Source organism: Pyxicephalus adspersus, chromosome 8 (assembly GCF_032062135.1).
Source record: "Pyxicephalus adspersus chromosome 8, UCB_Pads_2.0, whole genome shotgun sequence".
NCBI lineage: Eukaryota > Metazoa > Chordata > Amphibia > Anura > Pyxicephalidae > Pyxicephalus > Pyxicephalus adspersus.
The window spans coordinates 67,510,714-67,536,639 of record NC_092865.1 but is presented as its reverse complement, the minus strand read 5'-3'; the positions used below and the strand labels follow the sequence as shown (position 1 = coordinate 67,536,639).

Here is a 25,926-nt window from a genome sequence, read left to right as displayed (position 1 = left end):
ACCTCTGTCTTAGACTGTAAACTTGTTATTGCACGCCTCTCTCCTCTGGTATCTACATTACTTGTGTGCATACAAATATCTATACCCCACCTCTATATGTGAACACCATCTGCATATGTATAACATTGGTAAATACATTTTTATTACACCTTTATGTACAGTTTACAAAGTTATCTATTAACCCGGAACTTATCTGTATTTCCTCCTTTTGTATTATCTATTGTACAGAGCCATGATGGTGCTATGTAAAATATATATTACATGCTACTAAAGGCTGATACAAAATAAAAATGCAAGTAGATTGACTAAAATGATTATTTGAAAATGGGCCAATAGCTTCAAAATGGGCCAAAACAGCTTTGGATGCTTCAACTCGTTCCTTCTTCTGATCACTCTTCAAATATTTCGGCACCCACTCCGCTGAAAGCTTGCCTATGTCTAGGATAGTGGTGATAACAAACCCAACACGCTCCCGTGAGATGTCAAGTATCTGGGCTATCTTTTTGTGGATATTGGCCGGTCCTCAATAATCAGCTCATGGACAGCATCACAGGTTGCCGGGTTAGTTAAGGTTGGGGGGCGCCCACTGCGGGGCTCATCTTCAACGGTGAAATGCCTGGTCTTGACACAAGATATCCAGGTTTTGACAGTGCTGTAGGAAGGACACTTCTCCCCCAGTGTTTCTGACATTCCAGTGTGAATGTCCATTGCTGACTTTCCCTGGAGAAACAAAAACTTCATGATGGCCCGTATTTCCAAAGACATGAAACTTGCTTGTGCCTCTGCCATCACAGCTTCTCATTAAAATAAACAGTTTTAAGAATCACAAAGACCTGATATTTGCACAGTTACATACTAAGATATTAGGCTATCATATGCCCCCACACTCATTTTTCAATTTCATCTGGAAGGGGGCAAAGCCAAGAACTTCTCAGCACCCCCTTGTATATACTTTGGAACAATGCTTAGTTTCCAACAAGATCTTTACTTTAGGAAGCAACCTGAAAAATTCTGTATGTTGCTTCATACAACTTACATTAGAGTATAAACTGAGATATTTTTGCTCAAAATACCATTAGTAAAATAATATTGATCTGTATTTGGGTCACACCAGTAGATAGTGCTGTGTCTTCATGTAAGATATGTAACAAACTTGGCATCAGGGACATAAGTTTTTACAAACGTTACATAAAGACAAGTGCCATGTACCAGCTATGATGTGCCATTTGTGGCAACAATGGGGCACAAAAGATCTTTTAAGAGCAATTGACCCATCAAAACCAACTCCAATGTGCAAAATTATATAATCTATAAAAAGGGAGAAAGAGATAAACAGACTGAGTCCTGAGAATTTTTTTTCCCATTTGAAATAAATTACACCATGGATGTATTTGTTTGCATTAATACCATTTCTAATAATTTATAATTATTAGTGTTTTCGGTGTTAGCAGTGATGGCTGCATTTTGCATCTTAGGTCTATATTCGAGTCAAGGTATTTTAATGTATTTTCAGGTAAAAATAGGTATTTTGGTTGATATTTGGATCAGTTTATTTTTGAGTATATGCAGTAATTTAAAACAACTTAGAATGAAGAGAATGATGACACATATTCAAAGGAAATACCCACTCAATAACCTCTATTACTAGGCTGTACACACCAAAAATAACGCAAAACATGTAATTTTAATTATTAAGGGGGATACAGGTAGTTCTCACCTATTATTAATGATATATGTGAATAAAATATTGCCAAAATAATGTATAATAATATTAGCAGTGGAGAATAGCATCCTTAGCAAAGTATATTATCTTAATTAACTGATCTCTGTGTACTAACCCAATTTTTTAGAATAGTCTATTTTAATTAGTTCAGTAGTGTGAGACTATGTGGTTGTATTTAATTAAATAATCACTTGCTAATGTAGTGTAACTAAGGTAATGGCATGTGTAAGGAATATCTAACAATTCATTAAAGGACACATGTACTTTTAATTCAGAAATGTACTACACTATCGTTTTTAGCATTCTAGCCCAAACTAACCATTCGTAACCTTATCCAGTTACCTTCTTACTTCAGTGTGACAGATGCACCCTCACCTGTTGTTTTCCTGAATAAAGATTCATTTTGCAATGCTGATTTTGCTTATGTAATAACCCTCTACAAAATTACATGGGACAATGCTCTAGGTGTCTTCAGTCTCAGAGTATAGCCCATTCAAGACTATGAGGACTCACTTTTATGGTAAAGCTAATGCTCCAAAAAAAGTGATGATGTGGGTGCACCTTCTCAAACTATCTGCATATTAATATACCCAGAGCACTCTCCTATGAACTATTATTCAGAACCAGAATGGTTATACTTTGCACATCCAACATATTAGCTGTAATAGAAGTTTGCTTCTGCAACCCAAAAGACTGATTTAGTACATTCTTAAAACGTAGAGAAGAAAGTCATAGTCCACCAATGATAATTTTCAAGCTGTTCAAATAAAATCCAACGCATTTTGGGGGTTTCAAAGTTCCTTTTTATCAGGGCTGGAACAAATAACATAAAATGTACAACAAATACATTAATATTTAATGACAGTTCATATTACATAATTCCATTTAAATCGTGACATAAATGGTTTCCCATTGGCTCATCTAGGCAAGGATGATGTCACTTTATCTTTTCTAAGGATCCAAGAAAAATTATGAATCTCAAAACAAGTGAGAAGTATCTTTTCATAGCATTTACATGACTTGTATGTGACCAGATCACCTAGAACAGGGGTCTCAAACTCTGGCCCGTGGGCCAAATTTGTCCCCCGACGTCCTTTTTTTGGCCCCCAAAGGAATCCTAAATATGAATTGCAGCTGGCCCACCACTTCATTGAAATAGCACTGCTACTACAATTCCTGGCATCACTCGCGTCTATAGACCAGCGGCCCCTCTACCTATGCGTGGCTCCGCATTGGACTGTTTTATAGACGCAGGGAATTGTAGTAGCGGTGCTATTTCAGTTTCAAGTTTCGCCCGCGACTTTGTCTAAGTTTTTAATTTTGGCCCACTGTGTATTTGAGTTTGACACCCCTGACCTAGAGCCACCAACATACATGTCTGTGCAGCCAGTCCTAAAATTAAGCCATGGCTAGGAAATAGAAATCACCTTAGGATGCAATTTAAAAGGTTGAATGTGCTTGTAATGGTATGTATAGTACTTAATCACCAAACTACATCTGGAATCACTTCATCACTAGATCTTAAGGGTTTTTTGTCTGGAGTCTTAATTTAACAATGTGTGACATTGTCTGCTTCACTGCTTTGTAATATGAGATAGTGTAACCAATTATACCTGGTTATATCCTCTTTGTAAAAGCAATCATTTAAATGTAGTTATATTTTTGGAACCTCTAAAAGTACTGAAGAGTAAGTTTTATTAGTTGAGTTTCAAATATAATTTCTTAATGTAGAACACCAAGCAAACAGGTAAATGTGTTGTTGAGGAATACATACTATATATATTTGGGTATAAACTGAGAATTATTCCCTTAAAATACCCTAAGAAAAAGAATCTCAGTTTAAATTTGGGTCACACCAGTAAATGACCCTGTATCCTTATATAAAATGTGTAACAATCTCTTGTCATCCGAGACAGGAAATTTGAGTTTGTTACACTCTTTACACAAGGACACATTGCCATCTACTGGTGGTCAACAATAATTCACAAAAGATCATTTAAGAACAAGTGGCCCATCTCAATTTACTTAAAAGTACAAAAGCCCATGTGATTTATTTATATACCATGGTTATATTTGTGTACATTAATTTTGTGAGCATTTATATTGATTACAAGTTTCATTGTGAGCAGCAATGTACACATGTTATTATTCTATATAATAAAGCTTCATTGTTCTTGGGATGTTTGTGAATGTTTGAATGGCGATTTTCTCTTTTCTTTGTAACTATGAATATGGCCCATTACTTGCTGAAAAGTGCTGAAAGAGTATATTTTGTAGCTCACACTGTAGATAATTATAGACAGTTCAAATGTCCTTGAAGTGTCCCATCAAACTGGTGTCAAACTGGTTATATCCTCTTTGTAAAAGCAATCATTTAAATGTAGTTATATTTTTGGAACCTCTAAAAGTACTGAAGAGTAAGTTTTATTAGTTGAGTTTCAAATATAATTTCTTAATGTAGAACACCAAGCAAACAGGTAAATGTGTTGTTGAGGAATACATACTATATATATTTGGGTATAAACTGAGAATTATTCCCTTAAAATACCCTAAGAAAAAGAATCTCAGTTTATATTTGGGTCACACCAGTAAATGACCCTGTATCCTTATATAAAATGTGTAACAATCTCTTGTCATCCAAGACAGGAAATTTGAGTTTGTTACACTCTTTACACAAGGACACATTGCCATCTACTGGTGGTCAACAATAATTCACAAAAGATCATTTAGGAACAAATGGCCCATCTCAATTTACTCAAAAGTACAAAATACCGTTTAACTGAAAAAAAGGAGGAAAAAGATAGATGAGCCCATGTGACATATATATACCATGGGTATATTTGTTTACATTAATTTTGTGAGCATTTATATTGATTACAGTTTTCGTTGTGAGCAGCAATGTACACATGGTATTATTCCATATAATAAAGCTTCATTGTTCTTGGGATGTTTGTGAATATTTGTATGGCGATTTTCTCTTTTCTTTGTAACTATGAATATGGCCCATTACTTGCTGAAAAGTGCTGAAAGAGTATTTTGTAGCTCACACTGTAGATAGTTATAGGCAGGTCAAATGTAGGTCAAAAAGAGCTTGATTGCAGGTCAAATGCCCTTGAAGTGTCCCATCAAACTGGTGCCAAACTGATACCATTGATCCAAACTCCATTATCACAGGCCCTCAAGTTCGCTTGTAAGTGGTTTTAGTGTTCTGCAGTGGTTCTTGTGTGCAGTTCCCCCCATGTTTTATTAGGTTTACAGTTTTTTTTGTCTGTTAGATTTATTTCTAGCCTTTATTCCAATATGGTAATCAATAGCAATACCAAAAAAATAACATGAATAACAGTAATTATTTTGTTGTTGTGTTAGGCTGTCATTTTTAGAACATTTATGTAAAAGAGAAAAAAATATAATCACATGGGATCGGTCTATATTTCTATTTTTTTTTTCATTCTAACATTCTATTTTTTTTTCATTTTGTAATTTTGAGTAGTTATGATAGGCCTCTAGCTCCTAAATTTCTAAAGCAGAACTTCAGTTTTTAAAGGTAGACAGCAAATGCTGATTTTTTTTAAATACTAGAAAAGTTTTTTAAATGTTACCTGGATATCCGCTTTATTGTATTTTGACTACTTAGCTTGCGGGAAAAAAACGACCTAATTTTACCTGGTACAAAATGATCTGTACCACGCAATTTAATTATTCACAATATTCAGCAACCAGAAATGTAATTAGCAAGGGAGAATTAGAAAATATATATTGATCAGTCTGTTTCTCAAGTAAGCTCAGTTGGCATCTTGAACAGTTAACAAACTTTTATTCAGAACAGATAGTTTTGTAAAGCTGTAACAAGTGAACTTTAGGCATATAACATACATGGACCATGGATTGCCTGCCCAGAACTGTTTAATCCATGTATAGTACAGGGGTGTCAAACTCAGGCCCGCGGGCCAAATCTGGCCCCTACTGTAATTATATTTGGCCCTCGAGAAAATATCAAAAGTCTACTACAGTTGGCCACAGTGCATGCACAGCTAATTCGACAAATCCCAGAATGCTCTGCTGACGTGTCAATCAGGACTTGCAAGTGCCCCCTCCTCTGTTGACTGTCATTAGCAACCTTTCTCAATTATAGATATTTTGGAGGCTTTTAAAGGTTGGCCCATTGTGTATTTGAGTTTGACACCCCTGGTGTATATATAACTCCATCCCTATGGTCATCCACAAATCCTTTAATAAGTCTACATAGTAGTCTTGGGTTATCATGCAGATTTAAATGAGTTATAACTTCTTGCAATATGTTTCCTCCTGGAAAATACATGCAAATATATGCATCTAAACTGCATTACATGTGTAAATACATTCTAGCCACGGGATGGAGGATTCAGATAAGCTTTTGCTGGTGGTTGAAGCTTAGGTGTACATAGGGGGTGATCTTTGTTTTTTTTTGTTTGGATTGTGGCTTTAGCATATCAAACTAAATTGCTTTTGTGTGAAGGCATTTGATGTGTTAATGTATATGAGAATGTACGTTACCTGAAACGGCTGCTTACCCAGTTTGCACTACGAAAGGCTTAGGTACACATAATAACCTTTAATGGCCCAGGTGGTACAAAAACACCGTAAAGGTTAGGTTGGTACACAAAAACTGATCAGGGAAACATGATTTATGGGTATGTCTCTGATAACAAAGCTTATATCTACTGTGTTTTATATATCCTGTTCCTGGAGTAGGGCCAGAGAAAAGGAAGAGGCATCTGCTTTGGGTAAAGTAGTGCTTGGGGGCCACAGACACAGTTCTAAACACAATTTATATGAAGAGCAGCTGGAGAGCTGCCGATCCCCCGCTTACCCATAGCTTTCACATTTGTTTCTGGCTGTTAAACACTCAGAATGATAATCTGGGATCATGCAGCATTACTATACAGCAGGGGCATGATTTGGAATACGTCCTGCCTTGGGTGCAATAACAAAATATCCCACCACTGCTCCAAGAGGACTTTGTATGGAGTTGTTTTTGGTTGAATGTTTCTCTGCAATACTAATCATAGGTTCACCAGTCCAGCAGGAAATGCAATCAGTTGATTAACAAAATGCTGCATTTGCCAAGCAGCTCCTCTTTTCATTACCTTGCAGGAGAGAAATAGGAGACTAGATTTCAAATATTATAATTAGGTGAAAGCAGATTTGCAGTCAGAGAAGGAAAAGAGGAGAATATTCAGCTAATTTCATGCTTGAGAGTGTTCAACATAAACACCAAACATGAATATTACAGAGAGAGAATAAACCGTCATTACAGCTCTAAGTAAGAAAACATATTTCCCCGAGAGGCTCTAACTTACACAATAGGGCCCCTAATCCTATTATGAAAATGTGCATTTTCCGCATTATGACTTAAAAAGCATGAGAAGCCAAATCAGACTCAGCCTAGCTGTAAGTGATATCATTGAGTCACCCATTATTTTTACTTGATTGGAAGCAATACGTTTTGCAAAGCGTGGAAAGGGACTGTTGCATGTGCATTGAGGTGTACTTTGGCGTATCCATTTAACTATGGAAATTATGGCAGATGAAGTTAACCTTTTCATTTAAATCACATGGGGGGATAATGTAATAGAGCCAAGTTTATATCATTACACACATGTTTTTTGAAGATTTTTATAGTTTGAGTATGAGTAAAACTCTTTATAAGTGTAGGAGAATATTGGTTGTCTGTTGCTCATGATAAATGGTCAGTTCAATGTTTTTTATCAGACCAGACAGGAAAAGAATGGAAGAACATAAGTGCTAAGAAATGTAATGTTCATTTTAAAAAAACACTTAAAGCGGAACTAAACTAAAAATAAAAAAATGACTCTTACCTATGCCGCAGGTCCCTCAATGGCATTGAACCTTCTTGCGACCCGGTCACACATCATCCTGGGATTCCTCTTCGTCCCGGGCGCCTCTATCTTCTGTCCTCTCTTCCGGTCTTCTTGCTACCCAATCCCGCACCTGTCCACTGAAGGGGCAAAAAAGAGAGCTAATCTCACTGCGCATACGTGACATTGGCATCTCTCCCCTTGGGGGAAAATATGCCCTTTTTGCGCATGTCCTCCGGCATGTGCAGTAGGAGCACCCAGAGCCTCCCCGGCATGATGTAGGAACCCTGGGAGGCTCTCCGCTCCCATTAAGTCTTGGTCGCCACAGCACAACATTTTTACTTTATTTAGAAGGGTTGTCTACCCCTCTATGTAAAGTAAAATTATTGAGTTTAGATCCGCTTTAGGAACATATACTCTATTAGACTCTTGCATCATTTATTTCACCTTTCCCTACACCTGTATATGTCCCCAGTCTCTAGCCATTTCCAGCAATACGTCAACAGTCTTCCATAGCAAGATTTATAATGAATTTTATGTGGTACCCCCTGAAAATGTCAGGAGTCACTGTCAAAGACACGTCAGTTGAATCCATGACACATGATCAAAAAAAGCTTTGGGTTCAATAATGAAGATGAAGTTTTTTTTTTATTCATTTTTATCCCATACACCAGGGGTGTCCAACTCAAATACACGGATGGCCAAAATTAAAAATTTAGACAAAGTCGTGGGCCAAGCTTGATATTTATTGAAAAAAAATAGAAGTTTTTCCTTCTCATTAAATATAAAACCTTTTCATAAACAGAGGTTTTGCTAAACATCCAAATGGGAACAAGCATATAACAGAGCAATAGCGCTGCTACTACAATTCCCTGCGTCAATAAAACAGTCCAATGCGCGGCTTAATGTTATGAGTGGCTGGAACTCCCTCTTCACTGAAATAGCACCGCTACTACAATTCCCTGCGTCTATAAAACAGTCCAATGCGGGGCCATGGAAAGACCGCTGCTCTATAGACGCAAGTGATACCGGGAATTGTAGTAGTGGCGCTATTTCAATGCAGCAGCCGGCCAGATGAATTCATATTTAGAATTCCTTTGGGGGCCAAAAAAAATTCCTTTGGGGGGCCAAATTTGGCCCTCGGGCCAGAGTTTGACACCCCTGCCATACACCATCATTTGGTTACTGTAACTCCAGGAGATATCAATACCTGTGGATAAGAATTACCTGTATTTTGGATGGGCTTATTTTTTTGCATACCAAAAAAATCTTATTCTTGGATAGACTAGTATAAAATTACTTGACCAGTAAAAATGACAAAATTATTTTAACAGGAATTTATTATCAGGGTTATTCCTTTTCAAAAATATGTAATAATCTGCTACCGTCCCCCAATATATTGGTAAAGGCATTTATGCACAGATTAGTAGTTATCTGATTTACATTTATTCTGCCGCACATTGGGCCTGGTGCTTCTCTTCTTATGGAAAACTAAATGCCTAACATTTTACTCTGATTAATGTGTTTCATTAATCACTACCCTCAGCATGTTTAATTGGTTAATTGGTTGACATTAAAAAAGCAAGGCAAATGAATTTATCATGGGTCATATTAGCGGCTTCTTCTCCCAGTACTACTGACAACATCATTATTAAATGCATAAACTTGAAAAGAAGGTTAAATGTCACATGTCCCAAGATACTGAAGTTTGTGATTAGAAGCGTAGACATTGAAGGCACCAGGGGAATAACATAATCCCATGAGATACTAGATAGTTCAGTGTGCTTTTGAAAAACAAAACAAGCATTTGCAGGGAAACACTATTGAAATGAATTCTTTTTGACAATTTCCACATAAAACTATAGTAAGGATATTAAAAATAAAAACGACCCATGATTCTGACATAAAATACTAATAAATTAACTTTGTTCTGTGCTTGATGGCAGCTCTTTATACAATCCTAATAATATTAAGCTTGGATGACTTGGTTAACGGCAGTTTTAGAAAGCTTGACATTTACCATGATAGGACACTAATCTGATTTTACTCCTTTTTTTTGATGACCTTTTGAAGGTGGAAAGCAGTGAGGCTTCCATGATAATAGGACTTGTTACAGCTCTTTGTAATGATCTCTGTGTACACTTTCGGAAGGCCCATTTAGGTTAAAACTGTATTGCATGTTTTTTAATGGTACTTTTAGATTTTAGATGACTATTACTGGATTTTCCTTGGTATAGTTGTTAATGAAAAATGACAGGGTCACAAGTGCCCAAAGCCCATTGATGTACATTGAGGCTAGCCATCTGGTCTGAGACCGCTGTAGCACACATTTCTGAAAAACTTAATGCTGGTCATGATTTAAAGCCAGCTGCATGTAGGGCTGTGGAGCTGCAGACCAGTTAGAGTGCCCGTGCTGACCACTTTCCACCACTTAAAGCAGTGGTTGCCAACCTTTTCAGACCCACGGACCACTAAATTTACTGCCCATGCGTGGGGTACCCAGTGTCACTCAAAGGGGAAGAAACTTCCCCTATAGTAACGTCATGATGGCAGAACCCACCTGCTGTGTCCAGAGACACAACTCACTTCCCTGAGCCTCTGATCCGTGCAGGGGACATGGTCGGTGGCTCTGGCCCATGCGCACCAGCAGGAGCTGCGGACCACAGGTTGGCGACCGCTGACTTAAAGCTTGTTGGAACTGGAACATGGAGCAATGAAAGTGGATTATATTTCCATTTAGATCTTGTGAACAAGTTTGTGCGGGTATGTTGCTATATCTACAGTCCATATTACCTAAATGTACCTCAGTCTTGTGTTGGAAGCCAGTTTAAGCTTTACTGCATACCTTTATTTTTGTCCTGAGCCAACAAACTGCTATACCTTCATGTCCATGCCATCCAAAGCGAAGGATATTGCAGATGCCATAAAATGCCAGCCATGCTAAATTCATGAGCTTTTGCAGTTGGGCTCTCCAAAATACTCAAGGGCAGGCTTATGTCCCAGCTTCTAACTGGACTCCCAACCATACATCCTGATTTAATAATTTACTATAATATCTTCATTTAATACAAAAAATAGACAAAAGAACACGTCTGCTATGTTACAGCAGCAACTCATCTAGTTGTTATATTAATCAGTCCCTGGGTGTTTATCTTTAATATTTAAAATCAAGGTTTAAGGGAACCATTTATTTCCAAAATGACTTTCACTATCAAGGCTGGTTGGAAAGCATGGACTAAGCAGAAAACCTTTATCTCTACTTTGTAATTTCACTGACGCAATGCCCAAACAATTAAGGAGGCATCATTTTATCACGTCATTCTGACATTAGCTTATGGTCAAAAAGATGTAGATGCAATTTTCTTGTGGTCTAAGTGATATTTAAAATATCTTTGTAGCCATGGATAATTAATGATTCTTTAAATCATTTACAGTAAGGTTTTGGCTGTCACTTCATATGGTAATTAATTATGGATTCCTGTGGCATGCTCAAGGTCAACACGTGCTGTGTTAAAAAGTGTATTCCCCATACACATAGAGACATAAATGTAGACATCACAGTCCCAAAATGAACTAGATGAGTCTCAATAATACATCTAAAAACATATAAAAATGATAAACTTAGTCCAAAGGATAGTACTATACAATTCACACTACTCGACTCCTCTTAACTATGATTATAATGCACTCCAAAGAATTAGAACACACCCTTTATACCTAAAATATGGGATGGGGGAAGAATGGTAGGATAGGTAGATAAGTAAATAATGGGTGGGTAAAGTAGAAGGGTATAAGGATAGGAAAAGTGGGGGTGAGGCCAGAATATTTTTGGGAGTAAAAGAAGTGAAGGTAACTGAGGTTGTACGGTGGGTTGTTTGAAGGCGTTGGCGGTGTGAGGTCCTCGGGGAACAGGGTGTGGTTGAGCTGGATTGTTAAAGTGATGGAGTGTGAAGAGCCATCCATGGTATGAGGTCTCCAAAATGATTTATTGGGTTATTAGGTGTTAAGGTTGGGGAAGTTATGTGTGATTGATATTGTTCCAAAGGTGTTGGAATGGCGCATGGGAGCCGGTTAATTGAAATGCAGATCCATGGTTAAAAAACAGCAGTCAAGGAGTTAGGGCCTGCCGAGGACCCGCCACATGAGAGGAGGGTTTTTTGTGGGATTACATGTTTAGTTTATGTTAAATGGTTGTAATGTAAATATAGCAGTCATTCATGAATATCGATAAATTGTTCAAATCAATAATTGTCCGTTTATTTTCACCATGGTGTAATTTAAGAAAAGGGTGTGTTATTGGAGGTTAAGGGAAAGCTGTAAAAGGGATGAATGGGGACAAGTCTCTATTCATCCCCTGTAGTGGTCAGAGATCGTAGTGGAATCTCTAAAGTCCTCACACGTGTAGCCGCCATTTCAGGAAAAAGTGTGATTCGTTACCACGAATTGTGAGAAAATTCAGATTCGGAGGGAATCAAATTTTTCCTGAAATTCGGATCGAATTCCACTTCGCCAGCGTCGATTCACTCATCTCTAGTTAAGATAAGAAATTCAACATTTTGGGTTGTCCTTAGAGCAGCGGGTGAGAGAAAATCCTTTAGTGGGGCCACCTGTTCTGATGATAGCACTTCAGGATAAAAAAAAAGTGATAGGGAACATTCCTATTGATCCCAACAAAAACCCTTGCTTGCCTCATACAAGAAACAGTTGGTTGGGCATACAAATTAGGTATTTTAATGCATACATACCTGGAATAAAAAAGAAATCTTAGATATCTTATTATTGGGATTGAATTATATTAGGGCTAAAGTAGGACATGTGCACTTTGCAAAGGGAAGTGAAAAATTGCTTTGTACACTCTCAGACTAAACAGCAGGGTAGACCTTCTACATTTAACACTGCTGGAATGTTTTGTTCACAGCAGATTCACTTTACTTGTGCTCTTTAAGTTCCCTAATGTGATTTATTTCACATCTACAATATGCTAATTACAGTGTATGAAATTATGGAATCATTCAATTTCTTATTGCCTTGCAATATACCAACTGTATGCTGATTTTCTTTACATTCTAGGAAAGCTCATTTAGGATTCAAAAGCCCTGTGGGAGTTTAAACACAAAAGATCGCTGTGCTTTATTGACATGAGAATGGCTGTGTTTATATACAATAGCAGGATATCCAGAATTAGATCTTTTCCTGCTCTCTGCAGAAGTCTGTTGTTACCTTCAGATCTGATTTATTATAAAAAAGAAATATAATTAAGTCTTGATTTATCTTTCAAATCATCTGGCAGCTTTAATAGGTTTGATAATTCAATTACAAAGGTTAAATTACCTATTTAAATGACTTGTCTACAGTTCATATGAGGAATAATTCTTGACAGGCTGGGGGCAACCATAGCTTTGGTTCTACAAATACTTGGTCATTATTCTAGAAACATGAAATATACATATTGTAGCAAATGGTTTTGAATGGTGCAGTGTGCATTGGTTAACAGAGTGTGTTTAGACCAGCATTTGTCAATCTTTTTAACATGGGGGAACAGTGAACCCCTCCTATAATTACTATATCCACAGTATATTAGTGCGATGGTCAGTGGGAAGAATTTATCTTACATTGCTGGCCAGTGGGGAAAATGTCACCCTTACAGATAGCCAAAAAGATCATTGGTGTCATTTAAAACTAACCTGAGAGAAACAAATTCCTCATTGCTCAAGGAACCCCTCAAACCTCTGGAGGAACCCTGGGGTTCTACCGAAAACAGAGAAACACTGATCTAGACTATGGTGGTAGCTCGGGGTAAAAGCTTCAAGTTAAAAGAAAAGCACTTGTTTTTTTTAAATTTGTGTTGTTTGTAATGAAATGAAAATACCTTGTGTTTAAATAAGATGAAGATGGACATACCAATATAAAAGGGTCTCTTATGTGTAATTCAGCGTGTCACTTTAGCACTGTTATTATTGTAAAAGAAACCAGTATACCATTTCCATTTTAATACATTTACTGAAATAACAGCTGTCTATTTCTACCTCTTATGGGAAAACTTAAATATATTGTTTGTAGACAGACTTCAGAAACTTAGAACTATGCTTTGCCATTCTTAGTGGAATAATTGTGTTTGAGACAAAGGAAGCTATTATACTTGAGGCACAGATATCTGCCCATTTGCTTATAGATGTGTCTGAAATTGGTGAAGTTAAAAGATCAGCTATACATCCAGGCAATTAGCATTCTTTGGAATGAGTTACACAGCTTTTATAATCTCTCAGTGATAGATCTACTTTGAGTAAAGCCGCATACATGTGCAATTATAGTCGTTGGAAAGGATCTTTCACAATCCTTTCCAATGACTAGCACTGCACGATGCATGAACAAGTGCTGTACATACAACACCCTTCTGCTGTATGGCGTGTGTACAGCACCTGTCATCCATCATCCGTGGTCCTGGCGGATCCACGGATGATGGAGGACGAACAATCCTAATGCAAGGGAAGGGGGAGAGCGCGCAGCAGGGTGCCGCTCTGTCGCTTTTCCACTTCCCTTGCATTAGGATTGTTCGTCCTCCATCATCCGTGGATCCGCCAGGACCACGGATGATGGATGACGGGTGCTGTACACACGCCAGATTTTCGTCCGATATCGGCCTTGAGCCAATTATCGGGAGAGATCCATTGGACGTGTGTACGTAGCTTTAAAATTAAAGCGGAACTGTATTAAAAAAAACAGTATGGTGGCTCAGTGGTTAGCAGCCTTTGAGTCCCAGGTTCAAATCTTGGCCAGGACACTATCTGCATGGTGTTGGCAGGTTCTCCACATGTTTGCATGGGTTTCCGCGGGGTACTCCGGTGTCCTGCCACAATTTAAAAAAAAACATGCAGTTAGGTTAGTTAGCTTCCCCCAAAAAATTGACCTCAGACTGTATTACAGACATATGACTCTGGTAGGGACATTAGATTGTGAGCTCCTTTGAAGGACAGTTAGTGACATATATAGTGAATATGGACTTTGAAAAGCGCTGCGTAATTTGATGGCACTATATAAATATTGTGTAATTATAATAACTTTTGGCAGCATCACCTGATCTCAAACTGTGTAGGTGCAAGGTGGGTTGGGTTACAAAGCTTGCTGTAACTAATAAAACATGCATGAGATCAGCACTTTTTTTTCAGTGCCTGAAAATCCGAGACTGCGCATGCACAGAAGGAGCAACCGGAAGCCCCTTGGGATATGTGACGTAGGTATACCAGGAGGCTCTGCTCTCTCATTCAGTCTTTTCTGCTGCAGCGGTAAAAATGGAAGGGGAGGGGACATCTGGGGGGTAACAAAACAAACAAATTTTATGACACACAAAAAAAAATTATATGGGATAGTATGGGATGTTTGGAGAGCACATTCATTGCCCAATGTACCCCCAGTGTGACTACTGTATGGAAGTTAGTTTATTATTCCATGGGATTGATCCGGGAATACCCCTCCTTTTTTATTTTGTTACCGTTTAAAGATTAGAAATTGAAGGTTTTATTATCTTACCAAGACATCATGTTTATATTAAGTTACTATAGATGATTACATCCTATGTATGCACAGTCGGCAATGGTAATGTTTTACTTGGTCTATGCATTCTGTTTCAGTTTTCTAACTGGTTGTAAATATTCCCATGTTTTGTACTTTTTTTATTATAAACCCAATAAAAATCTATTGAAATAAAAAACAAGCAATTTTTAAAAAAAGGTTATCTACACTTCTATAGGTGATAGGTCCGCTTTAAAGCAGAACTATTCTCGGTGGATGTTGAGCTTCTGCCATGATCAGCAAGAGTTCCATTTTATAAGCTCTTACTCTTACAGTCATTACTTTGGACCTTTTGGTTAGAAATATTCAACTAGTTTATGATTTATTTTTTTATACCTACAGAATATTTATTATTTCAACATTTAGTTATTGGTGGCTTAGCTGTACATGTTTTTTTTATACAAAAAGAAACATTTCCAGTAACTGTTCTTTCAGAAGCAGTTATCTGTGGATTTGTCAATATGCTGCAAAAACCCTACAGCTTTATGAGAAAGATGTAGGCAATGCTTCTTCCAGACTTCAGACAAAGACACCTCAGGCTAAGTGCAATAATTACTAAATTTGCAATTTGCTTTATCTTGTTTGAGAAGAACTTTAAAAAACAGTATTAGTGCCAAGTCATTACAAGCTTCAGATCTTCAGCTATCATGTGCTATTAACCTTGTAAGAAACTTGAGAGAAGAATTAACTAAAACAATGGAAAACAGCGGATCTGAAAATATCATGTGGTCTACATTATGGATAGACGCTACACAGTTTAATTGATCATACCAGGCTAAATGGCTGCTTTTGTTTCAGCATGTTGTGTTCCGTCAGAGATCTGTGTTTTTCATCTGGGGTTTTTCCAGTTTTCTGACAATAACATTGGGGCTTTTGTTTGTCTAAAAATAAAAAAGCCAGCAAAAAATTTGGTACATGGCATTCTTAGAATGGGAATATTTAATCCACAAAGTCTGTACCAATTTGAATTAAAAAGTTCCCTGTTTACATCTATATTTAATTTGAGGAAATTTTTTATGTTTTGCTTGCATGGGTACAATGTTACTAGTCTGGATTATTATCTGATGGGCCTGGTGTCCTCATATTTTATTGGTAGTGCCTCACTATTAGATTTCTATGTGCCCATTATCTTCACTGTGTTCCCATTCATGAATGGTTGTTAAGTCTGTCTTATCAATGTTTAGAGTAACTTCATGTGAAAACTGAGATACGCTGCATTCATTTTCCAATTGAAGAATTTATTTTTTCTAAAATATCCACATATATCTATAAGATTGCTTTGGTAGGCTTTCATTCACACTACTCGATGGCCAGTGGTGTCCTATGCCTATGACCAAAACACAGGCCCTGTTTGTCCTTACGTCAGTCACAGTCCCAATATTTGTTTCCTATACAGCGTAATGGCTGACTGATGTCATTTTAGTATGACTGCAGGCTGCTAGTACCCGCTGTGCCCTGTGTATACTACCACAACACTCGGTAATTGTAATAGATCTCCCAGACTCAGTAATGGCTGACTGCTACTTTACTACCAGTGGTATCCTGCCCCTGTGTCCATTAAAGTCTCCCAGCCTGGAGTCCCAGATCCAGCTCTATAAAGTTGGCGTGGCATGGCAGGAGGAAAGGGAAGCATGAGGAGACTCTGTCACTGTGACTGCAGATATAGGCCTGTTATACGTTTTATGTCACAGCGTTAGTCACATAGAGTAGGAATGACAGGTTCTCTTTTTTGTCTTACTACTGATGCTGGTGGCTGCCTTTTTCTGCCCCACTCCAGTCTGCTGTCATCTGTCTGTCACATTGGCTCTGGAACATTTGACAACTTTGTAAGTGGTGTCACGTGCCCAAATCTGCCCCTTTGTAGTGCTGCCCATGTGCCAAAATGGTCCTAGAAGCAGGGGAAGGATCTGGATTAGTTTTAATGCCACTCTGTTAAAAAAAAAGGGTTGTGCATATGGCCTGTCATGTCCACTAAAGCCAGAGTAGAAAAAAATTATGAGACAAAGTCAGCATATGTGAGTGCACATCTGGTTTGCATTGTAGGGGGGGGGGGGGGGTAATGGGGGTTATTCACCAATTGGGCCATTTTTCAGATACGCAAGGCATGGTGAACTTGTACCCGTTTGTGGTATTGCATCGAATTGGTATAGTCGGGCCCTACAAAAACATGGCACTTGGCCATTTTTGTGTCCCTGTCGGCCCATGTCAGTACCCTGGGCTATGTATCACAATCTTTTGCTCCACCTAAAGGGTGCCTATTGTCCCAACAGCTATTTATTTCTAATGCTGGAACCTCTGCTACGCATTATTTTGATATCTACACATTACCATGGGGTACACATACATGGTTGGCAGGTGCGTGCTGCACTCTTTGCCTATGATATTTTACAATTTACCTCTGACTCTGATTTATATTTAGCAAATGTTCACTGCCTTTGGAGCTGTCTGGGGGCTCAAGATCAATTTTTCTAAAATCAAGATTTTACGAGTCGCACAAAATTTGCTTTGCTCCTTCTGTGGTAAAGGTCTAGGTGTGGATCTTGCAGCCTCTTAATCCATACTGCTGGGCCATATGGAAGAAAGCAATCCTTGACCAGCCTGGAGCTCCTGCCAAGCTTGAAAAATGTCTGGGGAATGGGCAAAGGGTAACCAAAGTAAAAAGTAGGTAAACAGGTAAACCGCTGATGGGAGCTGATTAGGGGTTTCAGGATTCAGGAGTAGATTGGACCGCAATAAAGTTTGAAACTCTTCCCCAAAAATGTTTCCTCCCATCAGCCTTTTCATCACTACAGGACAAAATAGTGTTGTTGGGGCAATGGGAGAAACCACTATGCACACCAGTGGATGCGTTAAAAATGGCTGGAGGTGTTGGAAGTCGAAAACTTACTTTTGCAGAGTTAGGCATTTATATATTTTTATGGCAGTGTTGCTTAAAATAAACTAACTGAAATGTGATTGTAAAAAAAAATTTTGGTTGATAAATGAATGTTGCTTCCTTAAGAAAAATACAGCATGGTGGCTCGGGTTAGCACTGTGGCCTTTGCAACACTGGGCCCCAGGTTCGGATCTCGGCCAGGACACTATCTGCATGGAGTTTGCAGGTTCTCCCTGTGTTTGCGTGGGTTTCCTCCCACGTTCCAAAAACATGCAGTTAGGTTAATTGGCTTCCCCCTAAAATTGTCCTTTGACTGTAATAAAGACTATGGTAGGGGCATTAGATTGTGAGCTCCTTTGTGTGACAGCACTATGGACTTTGTACAGCACTGCATATTATGTTGGTGCTATATAAATACTGTATAATAATAACAAGTATTATTATAGCACTGACATATAACGCATTGCTTTACAAAGTCCATATTCAAATCACTAACTGTCTCTCAAAGGAGCTCACAATCTAATGTTCACTTTATTAAGTTTTAAAATACTTCATACTTAAATAAAATTATCACAAATTCTCAATACAAATGGCAAAATACGCAAACTGTCAAAATTCAAAAGATCCTATATGTGTAGAAATGGAATAGCCAAGAACACATTTTTTGTGTTACATTTTAGTTGTCTCATCCCTATCACGCTGATTGTTTATGCGCATTGATTTATCCTTGAACACCCACAAAACCCATTTCATGCATGATTCCCGTATTGTTTAGCCTCCACATTTTTCCAAACACAAAGACAGAAGGATGAATAAGATCTGTTTGAAGATCCCCATAGAAACACAAACCCCCCACCTCCGTCCATACAGAATCCATGGGCAGGTTCCCATGCAGTTCCTTCATTGCCGCTGCCTGATCTTTGCCCTAAGCAAATTCAAATCTCTGTCTCATGTCTCATCTCCATAAGTTTCTGAATGCAATTTGAAACAATAATGCAATTACATTGTGAGCCAAGAAAATAGTCACAGACAAAGGTTCCGTGCATGCAATTAAATGTGCTTTTAGGGGTTTTAACATCTGTGACTTTTGTTTTCACGGTTCAGTTTTATTGTGCCTGGAATTAAAGATTGGTACACTACATGATTTGTACTTTAGGAATATGGAGAAAACAAATAACGTGCTAAATTGGTTATATTTTTCTACAATAATGTTTAATATCTGTAAAGATATTGACCTCGGTGTTCATGACTTTGACGTTGTCACATTCTATATTCTCCTGGGCAGTACAAAGTGGATATAAATGTTTTAGGGTTCAGATGACACATTGGGGATGATTTACTCAAAGAATATTGATAGTTCACATCGAAAAATGAATTATCCCTAACATAGCTTAGCAAATGACATGAAGTTCTGTTCACTTCAACCATCCAATTATGTGCATGGAAAATTCTAGTTTTTTAGTTTTCCTTTCACACAATAGGGCTTTCTTTGCAAAGTAAACTATCACCACATTCACTGAGCTTTGTGAATTAATTCCTGGACGGCGGTAATTTACCTTGGAAGCTCTTCTACAGGGCCTGATTTATTTATTTATTCATTTATTTATTTATTTATTCAAAACATTTCCTAGCAAATTAGTTTGAGGAAATCCATTCCAGGTTTTTTGGATCACCCAGGTTCACTGATAAAAATGTATCCTCCCCAGCCTTGGAGAGCTTTAATAAATCAGGCCCTCAGTATCAGTTAGGTCTTCTCCAGAGCCTCTAGTGGTGAGGATGTTGCCCTGCAGACTTATACCAGGTTGTAGTCTTTGGCCACACCAGAGTGAACAGAACAGTGTGAAGTACAGCATCAGGGGGCAAGAGAGTAGTCAATGATGGCCAGGGCCGAGGCAGGCAGTAAACAGGGAAGGTCAGAAACAAAGCCAGGGGTCTAGTACTAGATAGCCAGGAACTACCACAAGGCTTCTGATTAGCTGGCCGAGGGGCCGATGCCATTAAATTTGAAAGGGCAGGCGTGCTCGGGTCAGAACTATCTGCATGTGCAGAAGTGAGGTAGAGGAAAGGCTATGTACACACGTGAAATCATTGTCGTTGGAAAGGATCTTTCACAATCCTTTCCAACGACTAAGGACTGCACAACGCATGAATGAGTTCTGTACATATGGCATTGTTCTGCTCTATGGAGAAGGGAGGGGGAGAATGACGGAGTGGCAACCCACTGCACTCTCTCCCCCTTCACTTCCATTACGATTGTTCCTCGTCTGTCCGTGTATCCACCAGGACGGTCGTTTGGACGATGGATGACAAGCGCTGTACACACGCAAAGGTCTCGTCCGATATCGTCCCTGAGCCGATTATCGGACAAAAACAATTGCATGTGTGTGCCTAGGATAAGTGTTACATAGTTTGAAAGAGCTGTCAAAGGCAAGCTGTTTGTAATGTTTTTATTCATACATTTTATTGGTATTTCTATTGAGTACTAAACCTAAATGTTAGAAGTGACAGGTTTATAGTCGAGTTAAAATATTTCTCCTGTTTTTTTTCAGGTAAAGATAGGTATCTTAGTTTATATTCAGATCAGCTTATAATTAAGTAGATATAGTATAGTTTTATATTTTTTTTTATTATTTTTTTTCTTCCTGTTACTTCGGTTGAAGATTGTTTTTTGTTGCCTCTGGTTTTTTTAAGGAGGAAATGTCCTATTATGGAAATGCACAGGACAATGCAGACTCTGCAGATTCAGTAAACTAAGTAAACATTGTTGGCTTAGGGCCACGTGGTGAACCGAAAAAGGAAACTAACCAAGGGCCATCAGGCATTACCGTATACATTTTGTGTTTTGTGGGTTAAGATACACTCTAACTATCTGTTTTGCCCACATTTTGGCCTGTTTGCAACATACATCCGCTAGGGTAGGATTTCATGTTCTGTTGTTTTACATGTTGTCTAGCAATCCCATATTATGTTTAGAATAAGTGAATATTTTACAGTAATATCTTATCACCCCCTTGATACAGTATTATTTGGCATAGATATATCTGCCAATGCAGTAAAATTCATTTTCCTTCCAATAATTCCATTTGGCAGATTTTATCCCTCATTACTAACAGTAAACTTGTTTAACAGGTGTCACATTAATGAATCTGATCAGTGAAATACATCATTTGTTTGTCGAAAAACTTTTAATTCTTCCTACGAAAGCAAATTTGAATTTGTCTTATCGGTCTCAGGAGACAGCTCCAGATGCCAGGATTTGTGTCTTGTCTGGCTGATCTTTAACAAACTGATAGCAGCTGTTAGATTAAATGCAATTTTCCCCAGAAGTTCCCTTTATCTGTGCTGCAGACCTTTGTAGCAGTACATAATCAGTGCTGTAGTGTCATCACTGGAGTGAAATTACTGAGCGCTGAACTTTCTGTAAGAGGTCTGGCCCTCCAACACGTCATGATCCTCCCATTGCAAGTTCGGCATTTTGCTTCATAATTAGTAGTTTTCTTATTTGTTTATGGCTTCTGCTAGGCAGTTATTTTGGGCACAGTCAAGCAATGCAGATGTTGTTCAAACATAGATTGAGAAATACAGACAAAGGAGAATTTTAAAAAATATGTTAAAAATGGTGGACTAATAGCATAGTGATTTGATGAGTAACACCCTCCAAAGAGAAATCTGCAAACCTGGGAACATAAAAAGTGTGCAATGGCAAAATTTAGGGGAATGATTGTTTCTACGCCACCAGTTGTCAGTGTCTTCTTAATTCCATATTTATTTAATTCAAGATAAAGAAACAGAAAGCCTGAGTTTTAGTAATGTATTACCAAATATAAATATATTTAGTGTAATATATTAAACGTCATATAAAACACATAATGTTGTGTAGCTTACAAATTTACAAGGTATTGTAGGGCATTCCAATCACATGAGGAAAGAGCTTTTGGCCAGACACAGTATTCCTGATTAAATAATTTCATATATAGTAATAACATCTCGTAACCCGACGCGTTTTGTCTGAGGGCTTCCTCGGGATTTGTGAGAGGCATTTGATAGAGGTGCATAGAGATGATATACACATATGTTAAAGGATGGTATATGTACAGCGCTGCATAATATGTTGGTGCTATATAAATCCTGTTTATTAATAATAATAATAATAATAATAATAATATGCATCAAAATGGTAAATACACAAAATATTATAGGCAAAGTAGTGCATATGTGAACTTTTTGTCATTGCTTAGTTATTTGAAGCAGTAATTGAAAATAAGTGTGTATAATTTGGAAAATGAATCCAAAAATCAATGAGTGAATCCAGAGTGACTAAGACTATTCATAAAGCTAATTGTTGGATAAAAGTGTTTCAAATTTTGAAGTGTGTTTGTGATTTGTTGGGCTATCTTGAAATATAGAATACAATTTCAAGTGTTGAAAATACAAAAGAGCACCAAAGAAAGTTGAGGTGGGACACAGGGATTTGTTTCCACAAGAACTTTTCCAACAAAAAGGAATAGTTGAGGGCTATACAAATGGCCACAGAGTCTCTGCAATTATTGGAGCAATATTGGGTTTATAGAGAGGGATTAGTCCTTTGGGTCAGTTGATCTTTTTTTTTCGGGATTAACCCACTAAATTAGGGAACAATGAACTACACCTAGAAACTCTTTATAGTGTTATAGATCAATGTAAAATGTTTTGTCCACTTGATCTGCTTAGCATATATATGAACTATATAAGTAAAGTTTAATCAAAAGTCCCCACATCCAAACAAAAGGTTCAGTAAATTTTTTTCAAAATGTTGTAGGTTTTGCATAAATTAGTGGTTTGTTAAAAATTTGGGATACGTATTTTATCTTTTATTTGTATTTAATTTGTTCCTATTTGGCAAATGCTTTAAATCCTGAACCAGATCCATTCCTGGTTTGCTGGATCACCCAGGTTCACCCATGATAGTCTATCTTCTCCAGTTTTGAGGAGCTTCAATAAATTGGGCCCAAAATGTCCTCACTGTTGCTATTGTTGCAAGAATGTTACATGCAACATATTTTGGCAGTGTATCAGCGCTGACTTGGACTAGAAAGTACATACTTTGTGATATAAAATTATATTGTCATTTAAATATATCTCATATATTTAAGTTATGAACCAAGTTTTTTTTCCCTCAAACTGCCTCTATAAAAAAGAATCTTGGTTCATACAGGGTCACACCGGAAAATGGCTCTGTGCTCTCATGTAAAGTGTGTAACAAACTCTTGCCATTGGAGACAAGAAATAGTTTGTTACACATGTTACATAAGGACACAGCACCATCTACTGGTGGCCAACAGTATTGCACAATAGATCATTTAAGGCTATGTACACACGTGCAATAATTATCGTTGGAAACTAATGATTAACAAGCAATCGTCTGATTATCATTAACAAAAAAAGTGAACAACGACTCACCAACGACACTGATAAACGAGGAATGTTGCTGGAAACGAACGACCCTTCCGGCGGATCAGATTGGGCGAAGATCTATTATGTGTGTACGTTCGTTCAGTGATTGTGGATGTTTCTGCGGTACACTTTCTCCTGTACATGTCACTTCCTGCATCGTTCAAACGATCGTATCTAGTGTGTGTACACTATTGGTGGATTATATTTAAACGATCGTATTGTTACAGCATGTACGTTCAAAATAAATGTTGATCGGACGTTAATCGTTAGTTTTCTAAGGACAATTATAGCCTAAAAGCACATGACCCATCATAAACATCGCAAAACTACAAAGTACTTAAACCTGTACAAAAAATAAAGACTGAGCCCATGTGATTTTGTTTTTTCCTTATGAATGCATGGCTTTTTCCTCTTTAAATCTCTTTTATCCCTAAAAATAATGTAAGGCTGCACTCTCGTAAGTTATGTTGGAAGGTGAGGGGAAGGCAGGGCAGAGGATCCAGGCCATCAAAGAGTAATGTTAGAAAAGAGGAGCAGACTTTTATGTGCAAGTAAAGAAGGGACTATGTTATGAAACTGACAAGTTCATTTTTCTAACAAGTTCAAAGACACATTGCAATTATATACAAAAAAATGATGGAAAAGAAAAACACTACAAATAATTGTTTAAATTACTTGAATTCTCTGTCCATTTCCTTCCTCAGTCCCTCCCTGTTGTAATGATATCATAAATTGGAGTTGGCCAATGCACCCCTGATATCCACTAGACAGTTCCCTTTATTTCCACATTTTATCTATCACATCTTTTCCAGTCTTACATAATGAATGTCTATTTACTATCATGAGTTCTTTTATTTCCAGGTCAGAAGGGAAGATGAATAACTTGGCAACATGTGGAGAGAAAATATTGTCCCTGCGATCGGGTCCTCCTGGCAGGAAAACAGAGAACACATTCAACACTGAAGATGTGGTTGTAGATAATGTTCACAATGGTACGTGACCTCTCATCATACTCTTATATCTTGTTATATTCATAAAATACTCTATCGCCTTCTTACAGACAGCCGGTAACGTTTTTTAAAATGTTTAGCTTTCTAGCTTTTAGATAAACAAGTAAAAAAGATTTATTAAATGTAAATCTTATGAAAGTGGTATTAATTTCATTTTTTACTATAGCATAAAATTGCCTAATTTATAGTATTATGAATATACAGTAATAGTGCAAAATGTCGGACAACCACAATGTTCCTGCTTGTTAATAGTTCTTCTCTATATTTAAAGTTTATGAAAACAAAACAAGTTATATATATATATATTTTTTTACTAGTTTTTTATTGAAATTTTTAAACAAACATACAGACAAGAAGACAAAAAAAAGGAAAATAATTATTAAATAACAATTGAGTGCAATTGCAGTAATAAGACAATAACCACAACTCTCCAGTCAGTTATTCACATCACCGTGAGTGGTATGCTCAAACAGATTCTACAAAAGTTATATTTTTTAAAATAAAGTAGATAATTTATAAAACAGTCATCAGCTGTTTGTTTCTTGTTGGGAAAGTGTACCTTCATTTTCTATTTTGAGAAACAACAGGAAATTACCGAAATTTATGTAGTGATGGATATTAAAAAATGTCTCTAAAACAAAGTTGTACTAATTAGTAGCACACAAGTGGCTTCTACTTACAAAAATATTAATTATATTTTCAAAAAAACAAACCTAAAAACAAAATGAAATATTTTGCAGGAATAAGAGAAGTTCAGATTTTTCACAAACACTCAAAACACGGGCATAATGTGCACAGGGAATCCCGTACGTCATTATAGTGGGCGTGTGTTGTGCGGGACCAACACGGATCAGGCCCACTCTGATTCCAAGAGCGTGCTCTGCACGGAGCCCACACTGACACCAGACTCTGTGCACAGGGAAACCTTCATGTCACCCTGGTGGACCCGCACAGACCACGCCCACACTAACCCTGGTCAGTGGTCGGCCCTCACACATTTTCACTTCACCAAATCTGGTCCTCTTTGCAAAAAGTTTGAACACCCTTGGCTTACAGTATATTAGCAGTGGGGAGATGCTTCCTACATTGCTGGCCAGTGGAAAGAACGGGTGTCACTAAAACTCACCTGAGAGGCACAAATGGCTCATTGATTAAGAAACCCTTAGCAATCTCTGGAGGAACTATAGGGTTCCACATAACCTTGTTTAAGAAACACTGAGCTTGTGTGAGATTTAGAAGTGGAGAACCCACTGAAGATCAGGCAGATCCTGCAAGGCACCTGGGAATGGATAGATGGATAGACAAGGCAATAGTATTTCAGGCAGATCCAATATGGTCGTGGGACAAGTGGTAAAGTTGACAAGGCACAGGACGGAAAAACAAACTTGCTGCAGAAGAAAAGCTGACCAAATGGAGATTTTCCAGCAAGAAGGATGCACAGTGCTGTAGCCCTAACAT

General features: G+C 37.7%; 1 protein-coding gene across 1 annotated transcript in view; it reads left to right on the top strand.

The window, feature by feature from the left end:
- The window catches only part of EFCC1 (EF-hand and coiled-coil domain containing 1), a 75,614-nt gene that overhangs the window by 33,348 nt on the left and 16,340 nt on the right, over positions 1-25,926 (top strand). Inside the window, exon 3 of the mRNA XM_072421013.1 lies at positions 24,320-24,450. Coding sequence (XP_072277114.1) covers positions 24,320-24,450 — 131 coding nt within the window. The remainder of the gene's footprint in view (positions 1-24,319; positions 24,451-25,926) is intronic.